The following is a 21,339-nucleotide window of genomic DNA, read 5'->3' as shown; positions in this document are numbered from 1 at the left end:
TACCCCTACAGTGTCTAAACAAAACCTTAGACATTGTAAGTGCAGGGTAGCCATAAGAGTATATGGTCTGGGAGTCTGTCCAACACGAACTCCACAGCACCATAATGGCTACACTGAAAACTGGGAAGTTTGGTATCAAACTTCTCAGCACAATAAATGCACACTGATGCCAGTGTACATTTTATTGTAAAATACACCACAGAGGGCACCTTAGAGGTGCCCCCTGAAACTTAACCGACTATCTGTGTAGGCTGACTAGTTTTAGCAGCCTGCCACAAACCGAGACATGTTGCTGGCCCCATGGGGAGAGTGCCTTTGTCACTCTGAGGCCAGTAACAAAGCCTGCACTGGGTGGAGATGCTAACACCTCTCCCAGGCAGGAATTGTCACACCTGGCGGTGAGCCTCAAAGGCTCACCTCCTTTGTGCCAACCCAGCAGGACACTCCAGCTAGTGGAGTTGCCCGCCCCCTCCGGCCAGGCCCCACTTTTGGCGGCAAGGCCGGAGAAAATAATGAGAAAAACAAGGAGGAGTCACTGGCCAGTCAGGACAGCCCCTAAGGTGTCCTGAGCTGAGGTGACTCTAACTTTTAGAAATCCTCCATCTTGCAGATGGAGGATTCCCCCAATAGGGTTAGGATTGTGACCCCCTCCCCTTGGGAGGAGGCACAAAGAGGGTGTACCCACCCTCAGGGCTAGTAGCCATTGGCTACTAACCCCCCAGACCTAAACACGCCCTTAAATTTAGTATTTAAGGGCTACCCTGAACCCTAGAAAATTAGATTCCTGCAACTACAAGAAGAAGGACTGCCTAGCTGAAAACCCCTGCAGCGGAAGACCAGAAGACGACAACTGCCTTGGCTCCAGAAACTCACCGGCCTGTCTCCTGCCTTCCAAAGATCCTGCTCCAGCGACGCCTTCCAAAGGGACCAGCGACCTCGACATCCTCTGAGGACTGCCCCTGCTTCGAAAAGACAAGAAACTCCCGAGGACAGCGGACCTGCTCCAAGAAAAGCTGCAACTTTGTTCCCAGCAGCTTTAAAGAACCCTGCAAGCTCCCCGCAAGAAGCGTGAGACTTGCAACACTGCACCCGGCGACCCCGACTCGGCTGGTGGCGATCCAACACCTCAGGAGGGACCCCAGGACTACTCTGATACTGTGAGTACCAAAACCTGTCCCCCCTGAGCCCCGACAGCGCCGCCTGCAGAGGGAATCCCGAGGCTTCCCCTGACCGCGACTCTTTGAACCTAAAGTCCCGACGCCTGAGAGAGACCCTGCACCCGCAGCCCCCAGGACCTGAAGGACCGGACTTTCACTGGAGAAGTGACCCCCAGGAGTCCCTCTCCCTTGCCCAAGTGGAGGTTTCCCCGAGGAATCCCCCCCTTGCCTGCCTGCAGCGCTGAAGAGATCCCGAGATCTCTCATAGACTAACATTGAAAACCCGACGCTTGTTTCTACACTGCACCCGGCCGCCCCCGCGCTGCTGAGGGTGAAATTTCTGTGTGGACTTGTGTCCCCCCCGGTGCCCTACAAAACCCCCCTGGTCTGCCCTCCGAAGACGCGGGTACTTACCTGCAAGCAGACCGGAACCGGGGCACCCCCTTCTCTCCATTCTAGCCTATGTGTTTTGGGCACCACTTTGAACTCTGCACCTGACCGGCCCTGAGCTGCTGGTGTGGTGACTTTGGGGTTGCTCTGAACCCCCAACGGTGGGCTACCTTGGACCAAGAACTGAACCCTGTAAGTGTCCTACTTACCTGGTAAAACTAACAAAAACTTACCTCCCCCAGGAACTGTGAAAATTGCACTAAGTGTCCACTTTTAAAACAGCTATTTGTCAATAACTTGAAAAGTATACATGCAATTTTGATGATTTGAAGTTCCTAAAGTACTTACCTGCAATACCTTTCGAATGAGATATTACATGTAGAATTTGAACCTGTGGTTCTTAAAATAAACTAAGAAAAGAGATTTTTCTATATAAAAACCTATTGGCTGGATTTGTCTCTGAGTGTGTGTACCTCATTTATTGTCTTGTGTATGTACAACAAATGCTTAACACTACTCCTTGGATAAGCCTACTGCTCGACCACACTACCACAAAATAGAGCATTAGTATTATCTATTTTTACCACTATTTTACCTCTAAGGGGAACCCTTGGACTCTGTGCATGCTATTCCTTACTTTGAAATAGCACATACAGAGCCAACTTCCTACACGGAGCTGTAGATATTATTCCGTGTTTGTGTGTGTAATGCACATCATTTTTTTGGCAACTTAAGATTCATTGCTGAAGCCTATGCTGTACCCTTTACATGTGCTGTGCTGTGAACCTACAAAATACCTAGTTCAGTTGGAACAAGCCTAGCCTGTGGCAGCAGCCCAGGAAAAAAATACAAAAGTGTATGAGAAACACCCCTTACTGGCTGGATGTCTTTTATTATTATTATTATTTTTTTTTACATGTTTTTTATTATTATTTTTTTAATAATAAAGCTGACTTTTGGCCCTGACTTCCCATCAGTGGTCATTGCTTTGAATAACTGAATGAATACTGGCATCCTTGGGACACCATTTTGAATTAATTTGACTCCCCCCTGTCCAGCCGGTGAGAGACTAGAACATTGACCGGCTTAGTTTGTTTCTGCTTTCCCTAAAGGTTGGGAAAAAGCATAGTACGGTGAAAAACCTTGCCACTGCTGCTTGACTTGCATGTTGAGGAATCTGAATTGCTCAGAGAAAAGCAGGTCCCTGACCAAAGTAACAAAGAATAGGACTCCCCTCTGTTCAGTGAACAATTAGAGTAGCAGTCTTGTCTATTCGCTGTTAAGGTCATGCAGCTCAGACAGCCCGCTTGCCCCCGAGAAGAAACGCATTACCAGGCGTGAGTGGAGCCGAAGAGATGAATTTCAAGACTGTGAATTCAGGTGGCGCCGCCATTACCTGCTTGGTCAAGAAAGCTCTTACCTGCCCAGATCCAGAAAGTGACGCTTGTTTTTCCTCTCCGTCCTTTAAATTATGTAAAATTGGCTGAAGCAAAAAGCTCTGCTAACGATTTTAATTGAGTCCCAAGCCTTTACTGCTTCGGAGTTGCTCATTTAATGTTTGTCCAGTGAGTCAAAATCCTAGAGCCTGTTTCCATCTGTGGCTAGTGGAAGCTGTCAGTTTAGTTGGCGACTTCTGTCCCGGTGGTCCTTTGCTTAACAGTCCCAAAACTACCAGTCCCAAAACTACCAGACCTGAAGTATCCTGAGATTTTGCCGTAGAAGTTTGATACAAGGGTGCCCTTTTCTTAGGTACCTTCATCTATCCTCTGAGTCAATTTAAGCCCCCCAATTGATGTCTATGGCAGTGCACAGGAACTCCCAGTTACCAGAAGACCAGTGGCCCTTACAAGTAGACACCAGGGCTTTGAATGAACTGGCATTTGCGTTCAGAATCGACGTTTTGAGACTTGGGCAGCACCTTGTTCCAGTTCGGTGCAGTTTTTTTTTTTTTTTTCTTCAATTTTAGCACAGACTGACATCCACAGAATTAACCATCCATGCACCAGCGCTATTAATAAAGGACAGACATTTCATAGCAGATCTACTATATTTTCCTCTAGTGGTATCTCTTCCCTTTTGACTGACTGGGACTAAATCCCCAGTAGTTAACCATGGGAATCACGAGACCACCCGAAGATTCCCCATAAGATGGCATTAGCCACATATACCATGATATGATAATCTAGTGCCTTTCACATCATGTAAATGATGTAAAACTAATGGTGGAATATTGTATTTTAGCCTTAGAAGGTCTCTGCTCCATCTAGTATTTTATACATATATTTTTACTGCCCTTTATTCTCAATCATGGACATCACCAACTGGACATTGTTTGTTTTACTTACTATGTTGTAAAGTATCGGAGTTTGAAATCCACTACCACCTCCTAGAATATACCTTGCCTGCTTGGCTTTAGTGCTCAAGTATTTGTGTCAAAAGGGACTAACTTGGTTGTCCAGCCATATGGCCACGGCTCACCAGTGGTAAACTGGTGTATCTATCATGGATACTGCCCCAGGCCTCAAAGACTTTCTCAGGACCTGCAGAACTCTGAAGATCCAGGCCTAAAATGAAACCTTCCCTATCATTCATAGATCCTCTCATATTCTTGCAGTCCATAACTAGTTGTTCCCTACCTTCTATTCAGAAATTAATTTGTTTCAACCACTCGAGTTTTCACTCTAGTGCATAAAAAACATTTTTATCTACTACTGCGTTCAAAAGCAATACACCATAACTAATGTTTATTGTGCCTGTTCTTGCTTACCTGCCTTGCCCATAGTATTCTTTCTTCAGCCCTATTTTCTCATGGTTCTTGTCTGATACTTCTACGCTTCCTATCCCTTGGCTCTCCATTTCACTCGTGCCCCAGGCCCTTTTTCTTTGATGCCCCGAGGACCTTTCTGTGCTCATGTAAAGCCCTGGGCTTCTTCAGATTCTAACCTCCAGGGAAAGCTGTGTTACACCACAAGGTTGTTTGTTTGTTGGATAGTCATTTGTCTGGAAGGTCAAAAACCTTAATAGTGTGAAAAAGTGTGACCTGTAATATGATAAGTGGTACATGGTGTTAAAATCTTTCTTTCTCTGACAGGTTCAAGCGGAGGCATAAGGTGAAATACGTGGAGAAGCGAGCCTTCCGTGAAGTTACGTAAGTCACTTACATCTTCAGCAAAAAATGATCCTTTGGCACCATAATCGTTGGCTGCATCAGCATTTTGTAGTGTTTTTAATTGCCTACTGGTTAATCTAGCATAATCCATGAGGTAGAAAGTGAGTAATATGAAAGCAGTATACTGTAAACAGTCTGTCTACTCTGAACAATTGTCCCTTTAAAGGCTTTTTGATTTTGATAGGTTTGCCTTGTAGAATCGCATTAAAAAATCCAATCTGTCGAAGCATGTGTGGTGGTGACTCCCCCAAACTTTGCTTTAAGACACGGTTTTGAAAGCCTTTCTAAGTTACTTGGGAGATTTAGGTTCATGGTTAAAAACGGCACTTGACTTGGCACAGCTAGAGTGTTCACCAGAGTTATAGCACTTCAGATACTTGTGTAGGGAATCGAGTTCCAGAAGACAATCTCATTATGCCAGGGGAAAAAGCCAAGCCTTTAGTTTTTTTTCTAAATTTCAGATGGTCTCACTCTCCTTGTACACTGTCCTGGCTCAGGGTCCATTCCTGAAAATGCTGTGCCTCCTAATGTCTTGTGTTTAACATTTCAATTTATTAAGTTGATTCTAGCTGCAGGTTCTCAAGGTGTGTGGAAGATAGTATATCTTAAAGCGACACTCAAGAGGTGACAGTCTTGGTTGGGGCACTGTTTTCTGGACTAAGCACAGGGATTTAATCTCCACTTTTTTCTTTATTGGGAACCAGTGTCGTTTTGCCAATAATTGAGTGCTGTGTCCTTGTGGCTAGTATTGCTGCAAATGACTGAACCAGTTGTCATTTTTTTTATGAAATACCTGACAAACCTAGGTACATTGAATTGCAGTAATCTAATCACATTGACACAAATGGATTTAGGATAGTGATCTTCTGAGATGGCATGAATAGAGGCAGCACTCATTTAAGTGAGTGCAGCTGAAATGGGCAAGTTTAGTTGATACTTAATCAGTCTTAGTTAATGCAGAATCCGTTTTGTGGGTTAAGTTTTTAACTATTGGCGGATTAACAGAAGTGGTCCTAGACCTTCGTGCCAGAACGAAGATGGAGTAGTTTGTTTCGTTTGACGTCTAATCTCCATTGAATTATTTTGAATTGCAAGCCCAGAACAGTGTCTACATCCTTTGCAAGGTAGGAGAACTTAAGCCACACGTGGTAACATATTGTGACTCTGTGGACATGCATTTTTTTTTTTGTCGTGCGCCTCATCTGTAGTTGTGTGGTCTCTGGAAGAGGCCATTCTGATTGCTGTTGGAACGTTATTTACGACATCTGAAATTTACCTCTTACAGACTGTTTCTGGGTAGGTGGGTACCCTAACTCAAAGCTGCAGAGAACACTTAACCACCAATCATCCAGTTAGATGCGTGATCTTTTGTCATCGGCTGAGTAATACGTCTTTTTTTGCAATGCAATGCAGTGCAGGAGGATGGAGTATCTGTTTTTCTATCTGCTATACTGGGGCAAGAGGAAGCTCTTCCATCTTATCTCGGGAGAAATGTAAATGGATGCTAGTACTCAAATCACTTGCATAGCAAACATTATGGTAGCTCCTAATCAGGTGTAGGTTTTCAGCTCAATGTATCTGGCCTTGGTCACGAAGATCACTCTTGGTTATGGAGGTGGATCATTGCTTTAGGAAGTAGCATAAGTGGTGGAGCCTAAGGATCGATTTGTAGTTTGATCAAGGAGATATTTTTTTGTGTCTTTTGAGAAGTAAGTGCTGCTTGTTTTAGCGTTGCAATTTTCAGAAGCTTGCTTCATAGGTTAAGCCCTGGCACGATTTATAGTGTATTTTTGTCATTGCCAGAGCATCCTTTCCAAATGTCATTAATCTTGGGGGCCAGAAGGATATGGAAATCTTTGTGGAGGTGGCTCCGACAGGCTGAGTGATTGCACCTAAGCAGTGGCCAGACTGTTCTCATGTGCGCTAATCAGGCCCTGAAATGCAGTGACCAGTATTTGGCTCAAGATCAATAGTCTTGTGCAGGTAGTTGGCTGCATTTGTGGGCATGTCCTAGTAATACGTTTTTAATCCTTGTGATCAACACCTCTATATCTAGTACTTGAGGAGGCAGCAGTTTAATCTTCGGCACTGATAGGGGAAAAAGGGAATACTTGTGAGTCCCAGATGTTGTAGTCTGTATACACTGCTTTACTTCCAAACAGTTGTGTATTGTTGGCATTTTCAGGCTGGACCCTGAATCATTAAGCAGCAGTTTGGAGTCTAGAAAGCAGGATCAGAACTTAGTTATTAGCACTGAGAACACTTGTGAAATGTCTTGATTGTGATAGCGTTTAATGCTCAAACCTAGGTTTAGGTATTCATTAGGATATCTTAGAAGCGACTCTGTTTAAGCTAAAATGGCACATTTAAGAGACACCAAGATTCAGAACAGGTGAGCACCTCCTTGTAACATTCAGCTGCCCAGGACTCATTGAACAAGGAAATTCTTCAACTGGGTCCTTGAAAAAGGTCTTCTCGGTTAGCACTGTTATGGACAAGAAGTTCTCTTGCTTACTTTCTTTTCACTGTCTCATGTAATTGCACTAACAACTCATTTGTTCATCAAATGCAAAATAATATTGGGTTAAAGCATTACATAACAAAGTTGTTCGAAAATATGTAGGTACTTTTACATGAGCTTGGATGGGTCTTAAGGATGATTGGTGAAGGTGCCTTCCCAGATTAACAAAAATGTCATTAACCCTCCAAGGGGTTGGTTCGCATCAGAAAGCATTGAACCCTTGATTACTGCCGGGAGATATGGGCCGTTATCCTGCCTAGATGAGAATGATTGACTCATCGGTAAAGAAGAAATAGTTAACTTAACTTTATTGAAATCCCCCCACATAGAAGATATAAGTTGGAAGGCTATTGTCACAGATCAAAGTAATAATCCTGACACTACCCCTGCTGGTACAGTGTCTGCATTACCCAAATTTAGTATGGACTCACCCTCTGCTCTAGCTGAGCCTGTTGATATGTTATCAAGGTATATATCCTGGAATATAGCCGGTCTGGAGTCCAGCCAGTGTATTCCTGATTGGAGGGACTTCATAGATCAGGGCGATATAATTGCATTCCAGGAAACAGGGGCTATCACACCGATATTTCGGGTGGGGTATCTGAACTTTAGCAAGCCAGCAATTAGGGGCCAGAAAGGGCGTCCTGTTGGAGGTCTTACCATTTGGGTCCGCCAAAGTGCGGGTGTAAGAGTTGAAGAAGTGACAATTGATAGTCCAGACATAATTGCCTTAAAGATAAAGTCCAACCAAGGTACAAACATCCTGTTGGTTAATATTTATGTCAGGGGCCTCCAGGGAGGAAGGGTCTCTCCGACCCTCCTCCTGTTGGACGACATTCTATCAGGAACAACGACCGATGGCCACAAGATTGTGATGGGGGATTTTAATACTTGTTTTGAGCCTTTGGGTATTGAGGATGGCCCGCTCACTGAGGATGAGGATCTATCCTGGGGTATCCCCCAACTCGAGATACCTCCGATTGCTAAGAGGTCGAGCTCAGCCACCTATATCAAGGGGCTATGCCTGGATATGGGTCTAAGAGCTGTTAATGGTAGGGTCAAGTCAGATAGGAAGGGCAGGCATACGTTCAACAACGGCAGACACAGTAGTCGTATCGACTATATTTTGGTCGATGTGAGGCAGTGGTCTGCAGTTGTTGATATGTTAGTTACGGAACGCCCAGAGAGCGATCATGACCCGCTGGTTTTGACCTTAAGGGATTCCAGCTTTCAGAGGTCTGAGGGCAGTGGTCCTAATATAACAGAAAAAGAGGTCATTGTGAGCAATGATACACGCAGGGTACGCTGGCCCAAAATAGCTGTGGACGCTGGGGCCCGCAGGGCGATAAGAACCTTGGTGTCTAGTTCTGTGGAGCTTTTAAACAATTGTGGCTCACAGGACGAGATTAACAGCGAACTTATACGTACCCATTCTGACTTGTTTCAGGAACTCAAAAAGTTGTTCATTAAATTTATCCCTAAACAACCTAGGACCAAGAAATACTCATCCACTACCTGGTTTGATAAAGAGTGTAGCAAGACAAAAAGAGTTCTCTTCGAGGCTATTAAAAACAAAATTTATAGCCAGATTAGATCTTGTAGAAAACTCTATAATGAGGCTAAACGCAAAGCAAAACAAAAGTGGGACGAGGAACGCTGGCTTATGTTGTCAGAAGCCTGTGGTAAACGCAATATGCAACAGTTTTGGTACCTCATAAAATGGGGTATCTCGCAGGATGCCCACTATAGCCCAGCATCTGTCTCTAATCATCAGTGGGTAAAAATTTTTGAGGATCAGTTTAAGTGTCATACGGTAGAAGTGACTATACCCTACTGTCTTGAGCCCGTCGAGCCGTTAATGTTCTCAGTTACTGAAGTTATCAATTGCCTGCAAAACCTTCCCAAAGGGAGGGCCCCTGGCCCTGATGGTATTCCAGCGGACATTTTTTTGGAAGACCAGGACCTGTGGGTACCTTATATATTCCACCTGGCAAATGCAGTTGCAGCTGGCGCTAAAATTCCTGACTCATGGTATGGGGCAGAAATCCTTCCGGCCTATCGGCCTTATTGATGCGATCCAAAAAATCATAGCGCGCCTCATTTTAGGGAGGATACAGGAATGGCTAACAGACTCAGATATTTTGACTCCGTTGCAGGCGGGTTTTAGACCTCACGTAAGCACCCTTGATCAAGCCTTTCGCTTTGCCCTTTTATATTGGAAAACAGTTTTTTTGGGTAAGGGCAAGTTGTATGCAGCTTTTGTGGATCTAAGATCTGCATTCGACTTGGTCCCTAGGACTAAATTATGGGATTGCATACTGGAACAGGGAATGCCCAGGGCTCTAGTGCGACTCTTAATGAATCTTCATGCACACACTTATGCCCAAGTCCGCTGGGGTAAGCCTGGCGAGGTTACGGACAGGTTCCATGTTTTGAAAGGTGTTAGACAAGGATGTGTCCTGGCTCCCACTTTGTTTTCCCTGTTTATTAACGGGGTTACCAAATATTTTGCAACACATCCCACGGATGCTCCCCAGATAGCGGGAATGAAAGTACCATTGCTCATGTTCGCGGATGACACCTTGTTATTATCAAAGACTAGGCAAGGGCTCCAGCAGGCCCTACTCAGATTTGAGTTATTTTGTGTCGAGCATGAGCTAGAAGTAAATGTTTCTAAAACAAAATTCATGGTACTAAGAGGTCGAACAAAAACTGTGGCAAGGGTTAAAATGGGTGGTGCTATTCTTGAGCAAACTAATGAATTTACATATCTGGGTGTGCATTTTAGTGATAATTTTAGTTGGAAACCCCAGATTGATATCCAAGCACTTAAACATGTTCAATTAGGTGGTGCCCTTCTTAAGGAATATAAAAGATCATTTACCCGCCCGATGTCCCCACTTATGGAAATCTATGGGTCAAAAATTCTTCCCTCAGTCTTGTATGGGGCTGAGCTTTGGGGTTATAGTACTCTGGACCGACTGATGCTGGCCCAAAACAGATTTGTAAGAGGGGCGGTTGGTCTTCCGAGGTCATCTCCACGCATCCCGCTCCTTTATGACCTTGGGCTCCAACCGGTGGTAGATCAAGCCAGATTTGGGCCCTTGGCCTTCTGGCGGAGGTTGTGGTCTACCCCAGAGCTGCTGTTATATGCGAAAGCATGCCTCGAGGTAAGGGACACCCTAGGATCTGATAAGATTGGTTGGTTTAAGGGTGTTAGAACCACCCTTTGTGCCATGGGTCTAGGTGCCCTGTGGCACAACCCAGACTCAGCTACTTTTCCTTCAAAAAAGGAGCTGAAACAACTATATTGGGAATGGGTGATAGGCATAAGACACTCATCCCTTATAGGTAGTTCCCTTACAACAACATTTGTACACGTGAAAGATGTCTCTGCAATTGAAAAGTACTGGGATGTTATTACAAAACCTATGGACCGCAAATTATATCACCAAGTTAGAGTGGGCTAAATACCATTAAGGTGTTTAACCTCAACCTGGGGCACGGGAGGCCCAGATAAATGCCCATTGTGTACTGAAATGCGGGAAAATGTGAGCCACTTGTTCTTTGTGTGTCCATTATATGCTGCCCCAAGGAAGAAGTGATTGGTTCCCCTATGTAAAAGTCTGGGCACACAATCGGCCGAGACTGCTTGTAGGATCCTTACAACTGATCTTTCACCTATTATAGCAATAGGGGTGGCCAAATTCCTGGGGTGGGCATGGATAATTCGTTCTGAACTATTAAAACAGCTACATGTTTTAGATAAGTAAATTATCTTGAACCTTAGAACTGAGTTTTCAAAGTAATGTACTCTTTTTTTTCTTTTTAATATGTTAAAATATTTAACAAAAGAAGCATTAGTAGATTTAATACGTTCTTAGTAGCTTTTATGAAATATTGTATTTATTGTTTTTATCGTTAGCACTGATAATTTTATAAGTATTATGACGTGTAGCATGTCTTTTATGATGAAATATCGAATAAAGACTTCATTGACTTGACTTAAGGATGATTGTAATTACCGAGATGCCTCCCTCCTGATTTACAAATGTGTATAGGGACTGTATGAATTTAACTTGTTATTGTCAGCTTGACAGCTGATACCTTTTGTTAACAAGTCTTCTAAACATACTGTGTGCTCTTTGGCTCCACCCAGAGGATTATTTCATGCTCATCTCATGCTGTTGGTTGTTTAGTGTATCATTCCTCCACCAATAGAGTGCTAATAGGGACTAATTTTAAATTGCAGTATTCACTGAATAGTTGTATTTTAAATTAGTTATCTCAAAGATGCATTGTATACAGAAATCAATCGTTTTGTGCAGCCTTTTCACTGAAGCATGATTTATTTTTAAATAATAGTCTGGACTCAGTGTAAGGTAGATGGATTTTTTTTGCTGTTTTTTTTGTTGCCAACAGTTGATTACTTTTTCACTATTAGGATTCTGGGACCGACTGGTTTATTTCTGATCAATAGGTTAAGGTATTGGGTCCATCACAAGTTATTTTCTCTGTACGGTTCTCAGTTCCCTACGATAGGATAGATATAGATATAGATAGATTTATTTGTTGTGTGTGTTTTTTTTTTATTTATTTTTTTGCTTGTTCCAAATAGATCGTTAACGTTTCACTTATTTTGACCACTCTGAGCCTGACCCTTCTTTATTATCTGATGATGGCCATCGAGTAGTAGAAAGGTCGAACCTGTCTATTTTAACAGGCAGTTACACCAGCAATTATTTGTCTAATATAGTTCTATTGGGCATCCCAAGATTCACCTGTGCCATTTGTCCTTCAGTGTGGCCTTTCAACTTTTGTATTTTTTTTTTATAGTCCCATGCTCAGCATACTGGTTTTTCATTGCTCCAATGTAAGATCACGTTTAAGCACCGAGAGACATCTTCTACATTTTTAACCAGTGATTGAAAATAATTATATACAATCTACAAAGTGTATGAATGTCTATAGTGTGCCTCATTTTGGCTGCTTTTCATGATTCCCATAGAACACTTGTGTTTTAATTTAAGAACATATACAAATTATTCCACAGTGAACCGTTGTTTGTTCTGTTATGTACCCAAGATTCCTAATGGGGCGATATGGTAGCTCCTGTTTGATAGTCTCTTGTCTCACAGGACTCTAATCAAGAAGTCGACCAAGGCTTTTTTTTATTTTAGATCGCTGGTGAATGTAGAAGAGGCACACAGTCTTTCCACTTCAAGCTTGTGGTAGTCATTGGCTTTCTTGATGAGTTGTGTTGGCTATTAATAAGACCTGAGTTCAGACTCCCAACAGGGGATTAAGCATAGCCTTAACGTACCAGTGAGTCCTTTAGCTCTTGGCCTCTTGAGTACAGATTGCATCCCTCTATCTGTCCCCAAAAGCAACAGATTCTGATTAATTGGGTTATAACTTGAGAACGGTTTTAGACTGCTTCAAAGTCCACAGCCTCTGTTTGTTGGACTCCTATGGACCAGTCAGGTGCCATATGCCTTCAGTGCTTTATCTCTAGTCGCCAGACTGCTGCTTGGAGATCCAAAACCGTCTCCTGCCTTAGTCGGTCTGCTAATCAGATTTAGGTCCAGCAGAGCCTAACTGCCTGATTGGAGCATAGTGGGACTCGCAATCACAGTATTTTTTCAGAGAATGCTGTTGTAAATCTTACTCTTCAGGGTCTGAAATATTGTACCACCAGTTTGGAAGCTGCATCACATGAGGGAAGGAAATATTATGCTATTTTGGCTCATAGGGTTTTCAGATCCTTAGCCTTCAGTGACCTGGAGGTTGGTGTCTTACTGTGATTGCATCCTCCTATTGGACTGGGGAGTTGCATGTCCAAAGCTAAATAGCTCGGACAGGCTCGTTGTTAGTTTGTGACATGTTTCTCTGACACTAGCGACCTAGAACTTGATTGCCAGTAAGTATGAAGCCTCCAGCACATGAGTAGCTATGGGCTGCCACTGCGAGTGTCAGGATAGGGTGGTAACTTGTACTGAAATGTGCTTTTAACTGATATCTGTTGAGCAACCACTTCTCTATTTCTCCAGCAAGTGCTGCCGCTTGCAATGTGATGTACAAACTCCCATGTCGGCAGGCATGTCATAGAAGCCTCTTCAGATCAGCGATAGTCTCAGATTGTCGTGGTGGCCTAATCTTATCAAGCTGGCAGCGTTGCAACTGTTGACGTCCTCGTCTACAACTAACTTTTTCTAGCTTAACGTTTACTGAATAATCACATAACTGCTTATAAGTTATTTATCAAATGATGAGTGAGAAAATGATACATTAACTTCTGACAACAATTTTCACAGCTAGATATTATTGGCAATTAGTTGGTAAAAACCTAAGCACTTTTTTTTTTTTTTTTTTTTTTTTTTTTTAAACAGTGCCTACGGTTAGGGCTTCTGTTTGTTATATCTCAAGACTTTTCATTTGTGTTGACTTAACTCATGCTTTTTTTGATTCAAAGTAGAATGTGACAATCAGCCACTTAAGCACAAAGCTGTATCAATAGCACTAGGAGTCGTACTATTTCCGTAACCACATGTTCTCTGAAGTACTGGTCTTGCCTGCAGATAGCAGCTCTTCGACAACAGACAGCTAAAGCTATCTATTATGTACAATACGCTTTGGCTCAGCCACTTGCTTTTAATTGGATCTCTTTGTTGATCTATCTCGGTTCAAAAGACCTGGTTCAGTGACTTAACTTCTTATTCTTGTTTTTGTCCCTTACGTGGAGCACAGTTTCTTATCCAAAATTTAGGTTGGATGACTTCAAGCTTTCACTGTGAAATTGCTTTCCTAGCTCTTCCCTTTAGCACTTTTGCTGCTGCTTACTCCCCATCCCCGGTTTGTCAAATGATGCACAACCCCTCCCAAATCTTTTTTCTTTAGTATTATTGTACTTCTTCCCTAGTCATTAATTTATCTCCGTTTCCTCACTGCCCTGGGTATTTTGGAATTCTAAATTGAAGTAAAATAAAACCTAGAACGACAGCTAGTGCATCAGTACACTTGTAGGCATGGCCATCGTGGAATGTTTTTTTCTTTTTTCATAAGATATCTTACAAGATTGCTTCCCATGTGCGCTCATGCAAGAAGGGCAGTGTTGGAATGATTTTTTTTTTTCATAAACAAAAATAAGCAACTTTAGCAGGATCAATAGATGTTGTCTTATCATGCGAGCACTACGCTATTGGCTTAAATGCTTGTTTGTAAAGCATTGTTAACAAAAAAAAAAAGTCACAATACTGGAGGAAAAGCAAACATTTATCTTAAGGTATCTTGAAACTGAACTTTAATAAAGATTAAAAATATTGTGTTCAATGTCAGTTTATTTTTAAAATTTGCATAGGGAACTCTGGAATTTAAAAAGGCCTATTGCATGTATTGCAGATTAAATCAAAATAACACAGAGGTCTATTTGCATGCACTTAAAAGAACATATCAGCGGTCCGAGAAAGCGCTAGAATAAAAATTTTTTTTTAAAAAGTGCGTGCCATTTACTTTCCAAAGGACTAGGAACTGGAACAAATTCTCCAGTCATTTGGTGTCTGCAGGAGCCCGGGGGTATATTTGTGGCTTCCGGGAGGGAGGACGTTTTTCATTCACTCTCATGCCTCAAGCCAGACTTGCCACTAACAGTGTATCCATGTGACTTAGTTTTTGCACTCTTGACATCTTCACCAGGTGAAGAGGAACTACCACCATCCCTACAGCTCACCCCTTTAGTCCCCATTCCTATCTTCCTTGTATCAGCACATGGCGAACATTATTCCAATGTTGGCAGGTCTCCTTAAATCCACGCTGAGTGAAGAAACTTGCTCTTCAAGCTCTGTAAATGTTGCCTTTTGCGTGCCATTGCCTGGGCTTTCATGCAACATGTGGTAAGCATGAGAATAAAACCAACATTGTCTGCTCTTTAGTCAGTGTGGTAAAAATATACTTGTTGCTGTGATTTTGTTTACAAATGAGCTAGATTGAGTAGGGAGCAGCACGGTGCAGTGAGGGAGGGGTGTGAGTGAGAACCAGCACATGGGGAGAGCAAGAAAACACATCCATGTCCGTGGAGTACCCAAAGAGAAAAAAATAAATAAAGTAGTTCCCGGATGTGAGCTGTGAAATAATACAAGGTAGCCAATTGAAATAACGAAGCTGTTCTCCAGGAGAGGGACAAATGCGAAGAAGGAAAGCCATCTGCTAATAGGCACGTAAATGAGAAACAAGAAAGGCAACCTATGATAGTCAGTGGGCTGTCCCAAAGGCCACTGTAAGATTCGGTTTGGTCTATAACAGACATCTGTGGGTGAAGTCTAAAGAGTATTCCATATGACCTACTGTGGTGTACGTGTGTTTATGCACATTCATTTTAGAATTTAATTTTTTAAGTTCACCTTAGCTAGTGGAAACAGCATTGGTAAAGCCAATAGCTCTGCACTATATTATAAAAGGTGAGCAGTATTGGCTTTGTCAAAGCTTGTTTAGTTTTGAGAGCTTAGTCAGGATCCCAGTTTGCATGAGATTAGTGTCTTCAAATCAGATCTCTGTTATTCAAGATATCCATGCAGACCCCTTCAAACGCTGCTTTTTGTTTATTTCAGGAATGTCTTGTTTTTCTGTTAAGCCGACTCTCTTCTCTTGCAGGTTATAAACCCTCGCTCTAAAAAAGACCTCCATCTCTGCTACAGACGCCCTATGGGAAGCTGTGTGTTGTTCTGCCAGTGTGTGAAAGAGTTTATAATTGTATTAAAATATTTCTATACCAATATTCAGACTTGCACTCTTATTTTGTTTGGATTACTTATTCCTATGTCGAGGATCTTGCATCAAGAGGTCACATTTTGAGGCTGGTACTGATTGTAAATCCTCTTTCCCATGCCAGTTATTCCATCAAAGTATATATATTTTTTTTTTTGTCTGCAGGCTGTACTGTATAATAAATAACAAAATACACTGTATGGACTTAGAAGGGGTGGGAGTCATGAGTGCATGAGAAGTGATGGTCATACCATTATAGGGATCTAGGGTGAGATACTGGGGGAGCTAAGAAATGAGTGGAAAGTGGAGTTGGTAGAGTAGTGCACATTGAAGTAGATGTGATGGAGATTAGCCTTCTGGTTTTGCTTGACTTGTCTGCAGTATTCTACAGTTAATCACAACACTGAAAATGCTGGAATGCCGAATCGGTTTCAGGGACACAGTACTCAACTAATTAAGATCCTTCCTCAATGGAAGCTGTACCTTATGATCAGAACAAGTATTTGATGGGGTCCCACAGTGCTCTTCTAGTCATCATTGTTCTTCAAACCTCTAGGTTTCCTTCTGGAAAATTCATGCAGTAAACTTCACCATTATGCAGTTAATATGCAACTTTTCTCTCTACTTGTTCATCGATAAAATACATCTCTTCAAAGGGGCCCAGCAAAATTACACAACTGAATACTGCCAGCTGTCTGAAACAAAATCTATGGAAGACGGAATTCCTATCGCCCGACGCCCGGGACATCTTGTTTGGGGTCAAGGGCAACAAGTTTTTATGTTTACTTTGTCCTTGGGACAAGTAGGCCCAACCCCCTGCAGCACAAACCCTTTGGCTGTCTGTTTACAGAGAGTTGAACTCTCTGCAGTTGAGGTAATGTGTTTCCAAAAGATAATGCTGTTCGAACTTGTATTTATGGTTCATTATTTGAAAGCCTTCATTATTAGGGTGCGTGCTGTAAATAAATGTTTTAAGGTCACACTTCACTACTGACGTTGGTTCCAGTACAAAAAAAAAAAACATGTACACACATGTTTGAAAAGTTTAGGCTAAGAGGCTAAGTATAATGCTCCCAGAATGCTCTCTGATTATATGCAAATGAAGTGTCATTTAGTAAAATGTTGTAAGGAAATGCCTCCTTGGCATGGTTGCCCCCTGACTTTTTGCCTGTGCTGATGCTATGTTTACAATTGAAAGTGTGCTGAGGCCTGCTAACCAGGCCCCAGCACCAGTGTTCTTTCCCTAACCTGTACTTTTGTATCCACAATTGGCAGACCCTGGCATCCAGATAAGTCCCTTGTAACTGGTACTCCTAGTACCAAGGGCCCTGATGCCAAGGAAGGTCTCTAAGGGCTGCAGCATGTCTTATGCCACCCTGGAGACCTCTCACCCAGCACAGACACACTGCTTGCCAGCTTGTGTGTGCTAGTGAGGACAAAACGAGTAAGTCGACATGGCACTCCCCTCAGGGTGCCATGCCAGCCTCTCACTGCCTATGCAGTATAGGTAAGACACCCCTCTAGCAGGCCTTACAGCCCTAAGGCAGGGTGCACTATACCATAGGTGAGGGTACCAGTGCATGAGCATGGTACCCCTACAGTGTCTAAACAAAACCTTAGACATTGTAAGTGCAGGGTAGCCATAAGAGTATATGGTCTGGGAGTCTGTCAAACACGAACTCCACAGCACCATAATGGCTACACTGAAAACTGGGAAGTTTGGTATCAAACTTCTCAGCACAATAAATGCACACTGATGCCAGTGTACATTTTATTGTAAAATACACCACAGAGGGCACCTTAGAGGTGCCCCCTGAAACTTAACCGACTATCTGTGTAGGCTGACTAGTTTTAGCAGCCTGCCACAAACCGAGACATGTTGCTGGCCCCATGGGGAGAGTGCCTTTGTCACTCTGAGGCCAGTAACAAAGCCTGCACTGGGTGGAGATGCTAACACCTCTCCCAGGCAGGAATTGTCACACCTGGCGGTGAGCCTCAAAGGCTCACCTCCTTTGTGCCAACCCAGCAGGACACTCCAGCTAGTGGAGTTGCCCGCCCCCTCCGGCCAGGCCCCACTTTTGGCGGCAAGGCCGGAGAAAATAATGAGAATAACAAGGAGGAGTCACTGGCCAGTCAGGACAGCCCCTAAGGTGTCCTGAGCTGAGGTGACTCTAACTTTTAGAAATCCTCCATCTTGCAGATGGAGGATTCCCCCAATAGGGTTAGGATTGTGACCCCCTCCCCTTGGGAGGAGGCACAAAGAGGGTGTACCCACCCTCAGGGCTAGTAGCCATTGGCTACTAACCCCCCAGACCTAAACACGCCCTTAAATTTAGTATTTAAGGGCTACCCTGAACCCTAGAAAATTAGATTCCTGCAACTACAAGAAGAAGGACTGCCTAGCTGAAACCCCTGCAGAGGAAGACCAGAAGACGACAACTGCCTTGGCTCCAGAAACTCACCGGCCTGTCTCCTGCCTTCCAAAGATCCTGCTCCAGCGACGCCTTCCAAAGGGACCAGCGACCTCGACATCCGCTGAGGACTGCCCCTGCTTCGAAAAGACAAGAAACTCCCGAGGACAGCGGACCTGCTCCAAGAAAAGCTGCAACTTTGTTTCCAGCAGCTTTAAAGAACCCTGCAAGCTCCCCGCAAGAAGCGTGAGACTTGCAACACTGCACCCGGCGACCCCGACTCGGCTGGTGGAGATCCAACACCTCAGGAGGGACCCCAGGACTACTCTGATACTGTGAGTACCAAAACCTGTCCCCCCTGAGCCCCCACAGCGCCGCCTGCAGAGGGAATCCCGAGGCTTCCCCTGACCGCGACTCTTTGAATCCAAAGTCCCGACGCCTGGGAGAGACCCTGCACCCGCAGCCCCCAGGACCTGAAGGACCGGACTTTCACTGGAGAAGTGACCCCCAGGAGTCCCTCTCCCTTGCCCAAGTGGAGGTTTCCCCGAGGAACCCCCCCCTTGCCTGCCTGCAGCGCTGAAGAGATCCCGAGATCTCTCATAGACTAACACTGCGAACCCGACGCCTGTTCCCACACTGCACCCGGCCGCCCCCGAGCTGCTGAGGGTGAAATTTCTGTGTGGACCTGTGTCCCCCCCGGTGCCCTACAAAACCCCCCTGGTCTGCCCTCCGAAGACGCGGGTACTTACCTGCAAGCAGACTGGAACCGGGGCACCCCCTTCTCTCCATTCTAGCCTATGTGTTTTGGGCACCACTTTGAACTCTGCACCTGACCGGCCCTGAGCTGCTGGTGTGGTGACTTTGGGGTTGCTCTGAACCCCCAACGGTGGGCTACCTTGGACCAAGAACTGAACCCTGTAAGTGTCCTACTTACCTGGTAAAACTAACAAAAACTTACCTCCCCCAGGAACTGTGAAAATTGCACTAAGTGTCCACTTTTAAAACAGCTATTTGTCAATAACTTGAAAAGTATACATGCAATTTTGATGATTTGAAGTTCCTAAAGTACTTACCTGCAATACCTTTCGAATGAGATATTACATGTAGAATTTGAACCTGTGGTTCTTAAAATAAACTAAGAAAAGATATTTTTCTATATAAAAACCTATTGGCTGGATTTGTCTCTGAGTGTGTGTACCTCATTTATTGTCTTGTGTATGTACAACAAATGCTTAACACTACTCCTTGGATAAGCCTACTGCTCGACCACACTACCACAAAATAGAGCATTAGTATTATCTATTTTTACCACTATTTTACCTCTAAGGGGAACCCTTGGACTCTGTGCATGCTATTCCTTACTTTGAAATAGCACATACAGAGCCAACTTCCTACAAATGTGTTGATGCATGCTGGTATTTCCCAAAAATATTTCTAATGGAAAATCAGTGTAACCATTTTCAACACGATTATGGGAAGCATGAAAATAAACAAACACTGACAAAGCCAACTAATCTGACATATTTTTATAAGTCTTTTAGTTTCATCAATGCGTGTCTTGTTTTGACATGGCTTTTGTAACACTTTATTGTTGTGGGAGCTACCAGGCCCTCAACATTGTAACAAACATTGGCAAAACCCCCCCAAAAAGTTTTTGAACTCTTAAAGCACACGTTGCCACCAGCGGCATAACAAAGGCCCCGCAGCCGCCCTCCAGGGGGCCCGTCAGCACAGCACCTGCCCTGAGTGAGTCTGGAGAGGGGGCTCCTCCATGTTCTTTGCAAAGGGGCACCCTCCCGTTTCGTTACATCACTGATTGCCACTGTAGTTCCTGACACTGAACAAAACTACTTTGTGTGGCAATATGCTCCTTGTGGAAGAGCAGAATGCGATCACTCACAGTAAAGCCAGCCGAAAGAGAGAGAAATAGAAGTTTAATAAAAACAAAATGTCTTTGTTAACACCAGACCTAATTAGGGACCAAGACCCACATGTAGGTAGCTTTTTGCATGTTGCTAACAGCGACTTTCGCTGTTTGCGACGTGCAAAAAGCACACTGCGATGCACAAACCCAGTTTTGCGATTCAGTAACCTGGTTACCGAATCACAAAACGGGTTTGCGACTCGTAATTAGTAAGGGGTGTTCCCTTCCTAATTGCAACTCGCAGTGCAATGTAGGATTGTTTTGTGACCGCGGGCGCAAACCAATCGCAGTTTGCACCCATTTCAAATGGGTGCTAACACTTTCGCAAAAGGGAAGGGATCCCCATGGGACCCCTTTCCCATTGTGAATGTCACTGTAAACATTTTTTCAGAGCAAGCAGTGGTCCTGTGGACCACTACTTTCTCTGAAAAAATTAAACGAAAACGTTTCATTTTTCGTTCTTGTTATGCATCTCGTTTTCCTTTAAGGAAAACGGGCTGCATTACAAAAAAAACAGCTTTATTGAAAAGCAGTCACAGACATGGTGGTCTGCTGTCTCCAGCAGGCCACCATTCGTGAGGGGGTCGCAAATTGCGACCCACCTCATGATTATTCATGATGTGGGCATTTGCGAAGCCCTTGCGAATCACAGATGGTGTCAAGGACACCATCCTACATTCGGATTTGCGACTCGCAATTTGCAGGTCACAAATCTGAACCTACCTACTTGTGGCCCCAAATTCTTAAAGAAAGTCACAAAAGTGCACCCATGGTATATGTCGTACCCCTATAAAATATTTGTGAACTGTATTTTAGCGTGGGTAAATACGATGTGTAGATTTGCTCATGTGAAAATCTATTGAGCATTTGCAAGTTCATTTTCCCTCCAGCCACTTTCTTCCCAACCCTGGAAGAAGTTCTAATTCTGCCATTGTCAGGAGTAAATGTCCAACCTTTCTTATTATGGGAAAATATTAGAAAGAAGCTGGTAAAAATCTTTATAACAT

The 21,339-nt window shown here is 43.7% G+C and overlaps 1 protein-coding gene across 1 annotated transcript in view; it reads left to right on the top strand.

The window, feature by feature from the left end:
* Positions 1 to 16,007, top strand: part of NOP53 (NOP53 ribosome biogenesis factor) — a 164,280-nt gene extending 148,273 nt beyond the window's left edge. The window contains exons 12-13 of the mRNA XM_069207477.1: positions 4,639 to 4,695; positions 15,884 to 16,007. Coding sequence (XP_069063578.1) covers positions 4,639 to 4,695; positions 15,884 to 15,890 — 64 coding nt within the window. The 3' untranslated portion in view covers positions 15,891 to 16,007. The remainder of the gene's footprint in view (positions 1 to 4,638; positions 4,696 to 15,883) is intronic.
* The last annotated feature ends 5,332 nt before the right edge of the window (positions 16,008 to 21,339 follow it).

Source organism: Pleurodeles waltl, chromosome 9 (assembly GCF_031143425.1).
Source record: "Pleurodeles waltl isolate 20211129_DDA chromosome 9, aPleWal1.hap1.20221129, whole genome shotgun sequence".
In the NCBI taxonomy this organism is placed as follows: Eukaryota; Metazoa; Chordata; class Amphibia; order Caudata; family Salamandridae; genus Pleurodeles; species Pleurodeles waltl.
Note: the sequence above shows the minus strand (reverse complement) of the source record. Positions and strands in the feature narration are given on the sequence as shown.